The sequence below is a fragment of the Ahaetulla prasina genome, chromosome 1 (genome assembly GCF_028640845.1).
Source record: "Ahaetulla prasina isolate Xishuangbanna chromosome 1, ASM2864084v1, whole genome shotgun sequence".
Lineage (NCBI taxonomy): Eukaryota > Metazoa > Chordata > Lepidosauria > Squamata > Colubridae > Ahaetulla > Ahaetulla prasina.
The window spans coordinates 220890534-220903403 of record NC_080539.1 but is presented as its reverse complement, the minus strand read 5'-3'; the positions used below and the strand labels follow the sequence as shown (position 1 = coordinate 220903403).

Genomic DNA, 12870 nt, shown 5'->3' with positions numbered 1-12870 from the left:
ACTTTTCTTGGTGTGAAATACAAGTAGCTGGACATTGCCTTCATGTTTTGCCAACTTCCTAGCCTATTCTGCGTGTTCCTAGAAGATTCCTATCTCAACTCCTATCCAGAGTTGATCCCGCTCATATTTCTAAATTGGCTAAGTGTTTCCCCTAAGCTGGGTTAAGAAAGAATGATTTCCTTTAAGTTAAGATTCTTCTCCCCAGATCAGTGGTGGGCTGCTGCCGGTTCGGACCGGTTCGGGCGAACCTATGCCCTGGCGCTATGCCGTCCTATTTAGCTGCATTTTTTAAGCCTCACGGATGCCTGCGATCCATGCGTGCGAGCAAAGCACGTGCACGGAAGACCGCACGCATGCGCAGAAGGCGCATGAGCGAGCAAAGCACTCACATTTTTGGTGCTGGGCGAACCAGTTGTTAATTCATGTGCTGCCCACTTCTGCCCCAGATATATGATAAATATAAACAAACAGTTTCTACATGCTGTCTTCTAACTCCCATCATTCTGTTATAGTCCCCATTTCGTCTTTTCTCCCATTAATCCCTTTACTCTAATTTCTAATTTTAATTAAAGAATATAACATGAAGAGTTCTTTTTAACATTTTGCATAATTAAAGAATATAACATGAAGAGTTCTTTTTAACATTTTGCATAAAATCTTATTTTAAAAAATCTTTCAAAGTGATGAATATGAATACAACTATGGGACTCATAGCAGTAGTTGATTTTATTTTTTTATATAAAAAGGGCACTTTCAGAATGCTTTAATTAGGCTGGTTCGCTGCTTTCTGAAACTAATTAGGCTGGTTCGCTGCTTTTCTAAAAGTATTCCCTGGCAATCATGCTTAACTCTGATATTAGCTTCACTTTTCTAAACTGAAAAGCGGATTCCTTTTGCAATCTCATTTTGCTGAATGAATGAAAGCATGATAACAAAGTTGATGTGTATTTGAACAAGAATATTTCCTGATTGTATCTGTGTATCTTTTATTGGTATATGACAGATTTCTGAAAATTAAAGCAACCATAAAAATATATCAGAATATATTTTTACACAAACATTACACAATTAGCAATGTATAATCTGATGCATTTATTATGTAGAGTAACAGAATATGTTAATATTTATATAGCCTCTGAACTTTAATAACATTTTTAATGTGGCCTATTTCCCATAGTAAATTGCTCGGGTAAGATGCCAGTCGTGGCATGTTTCATAAAGGATGGTGGAGACTGACATTCTATTTTTAACAATTATTTTAAAATTAGAGGGTATGGAGGACAGCCTTTGGAATGTTAGCAATGCAATCCTATGTTTTTATTCTTAATGAAGTCCCACTGAACTGAAGTATGTTTAATGAAACTGAATTTATTTCATCTTGGTATTTTGGGGTCTTCATATAAATGAGAGTGTTCCTCACAAAAGAAAAATAATTACTATACTTATTTAGTGTATGCTTAACATCTAAGTACAATACAAAATTTATTTTTCTCCCAGTTCTGTCAGGTGGGTTGGTCAGAGAGAGCATGAGTTTCCATGAGAAGGGACTAGAATTTGGGTCTTCCCATTCATAGTCTAGCACCTGAACCAACACATGGTCTTTGACTGAAACCTAAATATAATCTTAAATTATTTACAGCTATCATATATTCTTTTTGCAATTCTAACTATTGGGGGTAATTAAATTTGCTGAAGAATGTGGATACCGAAGTAAACAGTCTTAGCAGTAGAGAGCAGAAGAAATGGCCTTGAAGGACAGGACAAAGAGCTACTACTAAAACAACTATGAGCTAAAAAAGAACTATGGCAGGAATGTAACCTGAGTAAATGTCTCATATGAGACATTCTCTAGTTTTCATGAAGATAAGGAAGTGGGGGGGAAGCACATTAAGATTTGCAAGGTTTTTTTACATAGCTTTACAATAAAAGTAGTCCTACAACTCTACATAATATTGAATCCCTAGTTTACCTGAAAGGATGACATCAACAATTTCAATCCTGTCTGGATTTCGCAATCTGTCTTTTAGAAGTTTCTAGATTAAACTGCCAGGTCAACTGTATACGCTCAGTAGGCTTTGATGGCTTTGTGTAAGGTGGCATATCAGCCTAATATATAATAAAATGGGCAAGTGTGAATCTACAGTAGTATTCCATAATTGGATCATTCAGAGACAGGGGGCAATTACATAATGTGTGGCATTTGCATGAATAGTACACATGTCATTATGATTTTGATGACTTTGGTATAATAGTTTTCTAGAGTCATTGTTGGATTTTATTAGCCATTATTAGGTAGTGTCAAGTTGGATCTTTAATAAATGGAAATGGAAGAAATTACCTTCAGTGGAAGTAGGAAAATTGCAAGAAGAGAGCCTATCTATGAAACAGATTACTTAATATAATATTTTCCCAACAAAAGAAATAGAATCTGGATGTATGATAAGAGCAAGTGGAGGCTGCTGGGAATAGAATGAAAATGATTATTTCCTTGTTTTGTTTTTAACGATTTTTTCCAGTTACTTCAAGATGGATGGCATATAAATTTAATAAAGAAATAAACTGAAGGCAGTTTATACTGGGATCTCCTATTTATTTTCTTACTAGTGCAAATGTTAATGTTCAAGAAAAAAATGATGAAAAGGAAGTCATAATGCCTATAAAATGTTGAAAAAAAGATTAAAATGTAGATGGTATTCGTAGACAAATGTTAAAGTATTATTTGATTTGCTTAAGGGATGACTTGCAACATATGTAATGTAAGGTATAGACATACAGTATGCCCATGCCTGATAATTGAGAGGGTGCCATTATTCTTATTCTTTAAAGGGGATAGTAGCAAAAAGTACTGATGAATATAAAAGCTACAGGGGGATTAGTTTGCTCTGTTTGTCTACAAAGTTGTAGGTATGGTGACTGGGAAGGTAAGGAGATGACAATGGGTAAAATTTGGGGGTTATTGTGTCTTTTTGCTGGGCAAGGGAATATATAGAACAGATTTTTTTGTTGTTCATTAGATTACTGAAATGTGCAAATGTGAGAAAATGTGTGTCGATTTGGAGAACGTATATGATAAAATGAATAGGCTTAAATCATAGAATGATTGTGTGAATGTGAAATTGGAAATTGGAGACTGGACGCATGCAGTTGTGAGAGGAATCTCTCATGTGAATAAGAATTTATTTATTTATTTATTTATTATTTCAACTTTTATACCGCCCTTCTCCCGAAGGACTCAGGGCGGTTTACAGCCAAGTAAAAAAAACAACAATACAAAAGTTAAGAACAATTTTAAAAAACTAATTTTAAATTGGCCAAAATTGTAAAAATTTGCTAAATCCCATTAAAAACTTATTAAAACTATTAAAAAAACTATTAGGCTAATCCTGCTCGATGAAATAAAAGAGTCTTCATGTATGAGAAAATCAATGCAATCAAAAGATGCAGATTGTCCCACTATCACAAAAGAGACAAGCCGCCTTCACTTTGCACTGGAAACATGCAAGAAAACAAGCCAGAGTTTTGCCTCTTAAGGCTGCCTTCATAGGGTTCTTATTTGAAAGTAGAACATTTATTAAAATTATTATGTTGTAACTTTAATTTTCCTTCTAATAAGTATTACCAATCAGCACTCTGAAAGACTTGCTTTTACTTTGATTGTTTCCAATCTAGAGAGACGTTCAACAATAAGGAAAGTAAACATGTATGAGAAAATAATGAAATGCTTGGTGAATTGTTCAAAACTGGAACAAGGGAAAAGACAATGAAGTCTAGTGTCTCTTTGGTTGTTTAATACATGTATGGATGAATGTATAAGGAATGCTTGTAGTGAAAACAAGGATGTATTGCCTAGCAACATAATTGCGAATGTACCTTTGTATGCAGATGATAGCATGTTGTTGGCAGAGAATCCCAATGATTTGCAGTGGAAGAGATTATACAATACATCAAGAAATATGAATCTGCCAGTCAATTACTCAAATACCAAGGTAGTCACATTAAAGTCACATACAATATATATGCAAGTTATATATTGTAACAAAACCTAAAGCAAATTGTTAAATTTATGTACTGTTGGTAAAATATTGACCAAAGTTAGAAAAATGAGTGGAGAGGTTTTAAGATGTGCAAATGCTGGCAGCAGATAGTGGATTGTTTATGGCTTGTTGCGAACAATGAATATTGGTCAGAAGAAGCAAGAGAGTCGGTGTGTGAAGTACGTTCTTGTCTACTTGTTGGATTAAATGAGAGAAGGAGAAGTCAGGAAAAATATCACAGTCAGCTGAATGCAGTGCAAACAAGTGAGTGTTGTAAAAAAAGAAAAGAAAGAAAAGATAGGGTCAAGAATGAACCAGTGGTGAATGAATGTAAAATGAATAGAAAGTTGACTATTAATCTGAAAGAAGCATGATGAGGTGGTTTGGTTATGTAAACAGAACAAATGAGGCTCTAATTACTACAATATATAAAGAAAGAAAGAATGAGTCAAGACAAAAGTGAAAACAGAGTTGCGGTTGGATCGGTTTTCAAAAAGAAAGAGATGACAAGTTTAACAAGCAAAAGTCTATGTTTAAATCAGTCTATGGATGTACAAAGATCAGTTGCAAGTATTAGAGAGTATGGAAAGGTAGAATGAATAGTATATATTTCTTTTTTCGAACTTCATGTTTTTAATTCATTTGGCTTACTCTTTCTTAACCCCTTTCTGCATTCTGCAAGGAAAAATGCGATACGTATGTATGAATATACAGCACTGTGTTGACCTGTGCTATGACTTGGTTATCTTATTTTCTTAATAGCTGTCCTGGTCCATAGCTCCAGCTGAAGTGTTTGAAGATGGGTAGTTGATCACCCTTCTCCTCTGTACTCTTTCTGAGATTACAGCAGGGCTATGGAGGCACCCCTCCAATTTAATCATCTCTATCGGTCAGTAGCATGAGCAGAGCTCAAATGCTTGGGGTCTTTCATTTTCGTAATGGTCTGGGTTCTATGCAGCATCTAATTCAGATGTTGTGGTTATTATAAAAACACCATCTTTTCCACTGAGAATAATTTTACAAGCCTAAATTTGCAATTCATTAATTGTAAATTCCTAGGCTAGATGTAAGAGTACTTACTTGCATGATATCAGTTTCTCTGATTTTTCCCTGATCTTTTTGCTTGCACATGAAATACCCAACATACTAATATAATGAATGACTTGCAGATGAAGGATATTAAAGAAAAGAAAAGGTCAAATTTGGATCTGTGGTTTCTTTTACCTCATTGCGTATGAAACAATACACAGAAAGTATTTTACCTCTTTATTGAAATGAGTATGTGAAATAAACCATCTTTTTTTCTGGAAAGCAAAAAGATGCCTGTTTACTTTGATTTTGGCTTTTGTGCTCCTATTGCTGTAACAATAGTGCTATAAAACAGGGATGAAATGATGCAAGCATACTGCTATACAGTTCTAAATTTTTAAATACAGGATGATTTGATGTTTAAAGATAAAATATACATAACTAATATTATAAAACCAGATTGGAATTTATGCTTCAGTCCGACGATGGTCATGGGCAGAAGAGTTTTCATTTAAATAGAGAAATTTAGTGCATCTGAATAATCTCCATTTATTGCAGTTTTTATATAAGAGATTGCATCTGGCATTTACTATGCAAGTAGATTGGACTTTTCTAGTAGAATGAATGAGGTAGTGAATGCTATAATTCCTGTATATACTTATTTCATAAGTTGTGCATTGTCTACTGGAATGTTTTGAGTCGCTTGAGATGTGCATACGCATAATTGTATAGCTTTACATAGAAGCCAGACACTGATTTCAATATAATATAGTACAACTTTATATTATAGAAATTTCACTCAGGACCAATTTCTAAGCATGGTAGAATATGTCATTTATGATTAGCATTAATTGATTATGTGCCATCATGAGTATAATATGTGGAAATGATTCTTATGCAAAACCTATTTTTGGATGTAATTGGAAGGAAAAGAAACAGAATTGTTACAACCATGTACTTCACAAATGGTGACATACAATAAAATATCAAAAAATCCTGAATACAAATGTATAATGAAACTGACTCTTGGAGTAAGATGTTTTTTTGAAATATTATTATTTTGACTGGTTTTGATAATATGCCAGTTGATTACAGAAGCTTGCTTGAACCATGTGATCAAGAAGTTATATTCTAGTTAATTTTAGTTAGACTATTACTGGTATCTAAACCATAATTCTAGATTTTCATAACTAAAAACTCAATGGAAAGTATCAAAAATTGTAAATTTCATTATGATTAATTTGAATACGGTCAGTATAGAATAATTATTCATAGTCTCAAAAATATATAATAATGAATGAATATGCATTGTTTGTATTTCCATTACATCTCTATTACATGACATTAATAAGGTTATTCTTTTAAGTTATCTATAATTCATACATGTTATGAAAACAGTAGCATCTTCTCTAAGCAATAATGTCTATTTTGCTTACTGATAGTGAAATATTTTAGAAATTGATTTTCTTTGTAATACAAAATTAATCCCCTAATATTGGTTTATTTAACAACTAGGAGAACTGAGCTTGAAAGGTGCCTTCAGACTAGTTCTGGTTTGTTTCCTACTGTAACATTTCAAAATTCAAGTAAAAATAAACTGTTGTTTATTGCGGGGTGTAATTGTTTGAAGCCTTCTGGAAATAGATTGCAGTAACCAGCATGAAATTCTAAATATTTTTCAGAAACAAATGTTTAATCACAAACTGGCTGAAACAAGCCAGGTATTTTCCTCCATAACAGAATAGACATGTTATCCTTGAGGTAGCAAAAAATTAGACTTATACATGTTCCATCCTCATCATGATTCTGTCCTGCATCTATTGCCTGTCTTTAAAATCATTGGTCCATCTTAAAAAGACACAAGAGCCACAGAGGAATAGATTTTACACACCTTGAGGCTCCCCTTGGATGGTGTCAGAATAAAGGGCGGGGGGGGGGGGTTAAAGTGGGCTGGGGTTAAGATGCCAGCATCATTCTGGGGACACTGCATAAAAAAAGAGACTGCCCGATGTTTGTGCTGTGTTAGGTACAAATGGGAAGAGACTCTACAAACACCTGCTTTTATTGGCAAAAACTGCTTAGATCATCCAAAGTATTTTCAGTAAGTTTTAAAGGTAACAAAATCATTCTGCTGTTTATAAAATTAACATCTCAAGCTGGAGCAGAACAAAGATGGTAAAGTACTTTCTTCATCAAACTAATATTTAAGCTGGTTAAAGTTCACAAAACCAGCTTGACGCCTATGAATAAAATGCCTATGGCTTTAACCTTATTTTTTTAAAAAGACTGATACAACTATGTGACAATTCACCATCTGCTTACATCATTCCCACATAAAGTTAGTTACTTACCAGTGCAGCCATTTTGTTAATGTTATACACGTTAATAACATTGCACAAGGCTAAAAATGACATGATCACTACTTTTATTCATAATGGTACTCATATTATCTTCATGGGGCACAACATTCATTTCTCTGAATAGGATCAGGAAACCAGTTGAAAGCTTAGTCAAAAGCATTTCTCATCATGAGGGTAAAGCTTTTCTTCCAAAACAGGTCAACTTTGCATTTTAAATGCTATGCCAAATAACACACATGTACGTTTCACTATGTACTCAAAGGACATATATGTGTACCATGCAAGAATAAAAAGTAGTTTTAAAATGCACAGTCATTTGTGCAAGTGCATTGCCAAAAGAGAATGCAAAATAATGGCTCTTGCTCTGAAATTAATATGCTGCTTTCCTTTCTGAATTACAGAAACTTAGAAGTACTTACACACTGATAATTTGTGTTTTCATGTCAGTGGGAAGTAATCGGTTAAATATGGTTTGCTGCTTATGCATATTCTATCTGCATCAGACATGAAAATGCTGCTTTCAGTTTTTAGTTGGTTTGGTCATAATTTTGGGGAAATGCTACAATTCATACTGCTCTCTATTTTACCTCATTTGAATAGCTAGCTATCGTTCATGCTAATAAAGCATTTCTGATTTTTTTTATTCTGTATTTGGCTCATGATGTTAACAAATTTGGTTCCAAATTGTGATTCCCAGTATGAATATAACAGTGCATCATGGAAAAATCTATGTGAATATAATTTCTTATGCCTCATGTTCAGAAAATAAATTGGTATTAATATATGTGTAGGCTAATTTAATTTTTATTTCAAAATTCTTAAATAAAAAGAGAGCATTCTGGAATGTACTAAGCATCCAAGGCCATAATAAACAAATCTGTCATTAACAGTTTTTTATTCATTTGCAGAAACTAAATGCAACTAGTTCATCTGAAGGTAGTACAGTTGATGTTGGGCTTCCCCAAGTTGGCGAACAACCTGAAGCTGAACCTGAAGAATCTCTTGAACCAGAAGCCTGTTTTACAGAGGGTAAATAATATAAAATATTGCAAATCTTTCAGTGGCTGTCTTAAGGGCCCCGTATCTAGCAAAGGACACAACTGGCATACAAAAGGATTTGTGCAAAGGCCTTCCTAGTCACAGCTGATTCTTCAAGCAAGAGCTGTGAGTCTAGGAAGACACCCGTATTGTGTACCAACCTTGAAGGGAGAGGTAGAACCCCATTCAAGATGGAATATTTCCAGATCTAGACATTTCAAATACCCATAGCCATATCATCTTCATTGGATGGAGTCAGAGACAGTTCCTCCCCATCTAAACCTCCAGGTATTGGGGCAGAATCTTGAATCAACTGAAATACATGTATACAAAGTCTCAGTTGTGATAAATAATTTCCTTTGGGCATCATTGAAACTGTCCTATGAAAACTGATTTTGATAATATAGAAGATTTCCAAAGCATCATTTCAGATATAGACCAAAATTTTAGAATTAGAAAGGGCTCCAAAACCATCTGCTGGTTTAAGAGTATATTCTGCTCAAGACATGTAGTACTATAACTATTATTCTGTTTTCATTTGCCATATCATTTTGCATGTTTTGCCAGGCTGCATCCGGAAATTCAAGTGCTGCCAAGTCAGTGTAGAAGATGGGAAAGGAAAACTGTGGTGGAATCTTCGGAAGACTTGTTACAAAATCGTAGAACATAATTGGTTTGAGACTTTTATTGTCTTCATGATTCTCCTTAGCAGTGGTGCTCTGGTAATTTTTAGAACTTGAAAACCGTTCATTATCATAGAGATTTAGCGTAGGAAATAACCCAGACACATAATTATCTGAAAACCTCTGAATATTTAGTAGGGATTATCTTTTCTATGAGTCAGAGCTATCCCTAAAGTAGTATGATTTTATTACTTAATTGTTAGAGTTATATCCCACCTTTCAGTCAGGAACTCAAGGTGCTACCCATAGCATTCTGTCTTACCATTTTTTCCTCACAATTACACCTCTACAATTATATTTGACTGACAGAGCAATTAGTCACAGTGACAGTGAACGTATGCAGTTCAGGATAGACTTGAAGCTGGGTTTTCCCCGTGCCAATTAAATACCTGGCTTTCTGCACCAAAGTGGTTTTTAATACATATTTTCCCTTTAAATTGTTCCATATAATATTCCTACAGAAGAGGGTTGATTTTTGATGCTGTTTTAATCCCAAATATCTTTTGAGAACAGATGCATGCTTTTATTGTAAAGATTTTTCTTCTAAAAATGAGATTTGTTAATCCCAGTTAAGCAGTATGGTCACAATAATATTAGATTTCTAAATTGTTCCAAATGGGATAGCAATTCATACTTATATATTGGATTCAGACTGGAACAATGTTTTAAACTCCACTGTTACTTCTCTGTGAGGGATTAGAGGGGGAAATGATCAGTTTGACTTTTTTAGGTTTAGGATTTTGGGTTTAAAGTCAGAATTAGCATGACATTTGGCTTTGCCCACCTTTAAAAAAAAATTTTTTGTAACTTAATTTTTCTATGAAATGGAACAGAAAAAAGATTAGGGGCTGTATATGATTAAACGGGTTTATTTAGCTTAGTTTGTGAAATTTGGGAGTAGAATCCCAAGGAGATACCTTAATTTAATTAATGACTGAATCTGCAATGCACTACATATAAAACATGTCATCAGCCACCAAGGTATGGCTTCTACCAGTAAAATCTATAAAATAGACTCTATAAATATCAAAACAAATGCTTTTGATATTTTTTTTATCATATTCTGATTTAATAAATATATTGATTAAAGTGAAGCATTTGAGCCTTTCAATAGAAAGAGGGGAGGACTGGTTTTTAGTTCTAGAACTATAAAGCAAACAATAAATAATAACCTATACTAAAACCAGGGGTGGGGGGGGAACTTCTGTCCCCAGGCTTTTGAAGACATATACATTGAGCAGCGCAAGACTATCAAGACCGTGCTGGAATACGCAGACAAGGTCTTCACTTACATCTTTATTTTAGAAATGCTTCTGAAGTGGGTGGCTTATGGCTTTCAAGTCTATTTTACAAATGCCTGGTGCTGGCTGGATTTCCTCATTGTTGATGTAGGTATTTTTTTTTTCTTTAACCAATTAATACATTGTAGCATGAATTTTTATAAGAATCATTGGATATATAATAAACTCACTACTTTCAAAAAAGGAAAACTTCTGCTTTCATCCACAAAAATTAAAAACTTTCTTATTTCCTTGATAATATTCGTGGAAGGAAGTAAAGAATGGCCAAACATTTCTCCCCACTTCACTACCTTTGCTCATTTCAGCCATCTCAATTGTGATATCTCATTCTAAGCACATGAGCAGTGGGTAGGATCAGGTGGGCAGGCAAGGGGAAAAAATCCACTCTTGTGCAAGTAGGACCGAGAGATACTTTACTCCATCCTGTTTGGAAAGGAAAAAAGATACAAAGCTCAAGAGATCTAAGGCTTCAAAATTTCTATCTTTGGAAAGAGAAAGAAAGAGGGAGAGAGGCATGACAAGAACAAGATAGTGTTGGACGAAAGTCTAAAAGAAGTGGACCTTAACCATGAACCACAAAAAGTAAGACTGCACATTCTAGAATAGTTAAAGCAGGGGTGTCAAACTTGCATCATCACGGCATCGTCACATGACGTATCGGGATTTTCCCCCCCTTCACTAAACTGGGTGGGGGCAGGGCCAACATGTGACACATCAGGCCCGTAGGCTGCAAGTTTGACACCCTTAAGTTAAAGGAAAGTCAGAGTAACTTTGTCTCTAGTTTCATAGGTGCAGATTCTGATTTGTATAATTCTCTTTTTTTCATGAATCTTTGAATAACCCAAGATCCGTGATGGCGAACCCATGGCATGCATGCCACAGGTGGCACACGTAGCCATATCAGTGAGCACACGAGCTGGCGCCGGCCAGCTGATTTTCGGGCCTTCTGGGCCCACCAGAAGTAGGGAAACAGGTTGTTTCCTGCCTCCAGAGGGCCTGGGTGGTGGTGGGGAAGGCCCGTTTTTCTCTCTCACCTGGCTCCAGAGCCTCTCTATGAGTCTGGGGAGGGCGAAAACTGCCTTTTCCACCACACCCGGAGGCCAGAAACGGCCCATTTACCAACTTCCAGTTGGACAGGAAGTGACTTTTTTACTGTCCCCAGCCTCCAGAGCCTTTCTAGGAGTGGGGATGGGGAAGGCCGTTTTCACCCTCCCCAGACTCATAGAGATGCTCTGGAGCCAGGTGAGAGAGACAAACGGGCCTACCGGGCCATCACGTGCCAGGAGTGGGGGGGGGCGCACGCATGCGCGGGGCAGGGCGCATAGAATTATGGGTTGGGCATGCATGCGTGCGACCCCCCCCACCTCCCCTTCCTAGCACGCGATGGCAAAAAGGTTAGCCATCACTGCCCAAGATGCTTCCAAGCAAGAGCAGACCATACAATCTTATTTTTCTTTTGTACTATTTTTAGGAAGAATATTTTTAACATCATGTCTGTGTCTTGAGCCATGTTTTAGGAATATTTTCCCCAGCAGCCTCTCATTTCACAGGAGGCTAATTAATCTGAAAGAAAAAGGTTTTATATTTTAAAAAATATTTATCATATTTATACACCTGCCCATCTCACATGAAAGTGACTCTGGGCCACCTATAGCACTTAATTAATAAAAACAATCACATAAAAACTTCACGATTAAAATAACAAAAAGGCACATAAAATGGGAGGAGTAATATTAACTGCAGTAAGGGAGCTATCACAAAAGCCATTGTAAAATCTCTTTCAGCCCTTGGGACCTCCAGGCCTAATAACATAGCCAGGTCTTGAGAGACTTGCAAAATGTTGAGAGGAATAAACGGTTACCAGTATAAATGATTATGATTATACCAGTAAGTTTAACTTATAATTAACACTTGATTTATTGTTTCGACTCCCAGATGGCTTTTCCTCTAGAACATGTCTCAAGCTCATATTAGTTACAGAAGGCAGCACTATTGATTTTAGCTACCTTAATCATTCTCTCATTTCTGTGATTTACCAGTATGGACTATGGGATTCCTATCTATCCCACGCACTTGGGTGAAGTGAAGGGATAAAGCTGCTGTGGTAAAGCAGATAGGCAAACCAGGCAGTATAAAAAACAAATGATTTGGAAGAGAGAAGTAACCTCTTCAGGGATTAAGTGCTTGCCATTTCAAATGTCCTGGTGAGGACATAATAGTTCTGGTTCCTGCAAGCAGGAGTCAGGAACATGTCAAAAACTAAAAGGAGTGAGCCAGAAATACTTAGGGGTTGGTGACTCCTCCATCATTCCACAAGAGGTGGTTTACTGAGTAATAACAGAACCCAACTCTGCCCCCGCCCTCCCCATGTATCTTTGGTTTTAGTGTTTGTTTTTAACTTTTTATGTTTTAGCTTTTATGTAAC

At 35.7% G+C, this 12870-nt stretch overlaps 1 protein-coding gene across 1 annotated transcript in view; it reads left to right on the top strand.

Annotated features, from left to right (window-relative positions):
- SCN2A (sodium voltage-gated channel alpha subunit 2) overlaps window positions 1–12870 on the top strand; it is a 64818-nt gene that overhangs the window by 34377 nt on the left and 17571 nt on the right. The window contains 3 exon segments of the mRNA XM_058191508.1: window positions 8332–8452; window positions 9029–9183; window positions 10359–10532. Of these exon segments, the coding sequence (XP_058047491.1) occupies window positions 8332–8452; window positions 9029–9183; window positions 10359–10532 (450 nt within the window).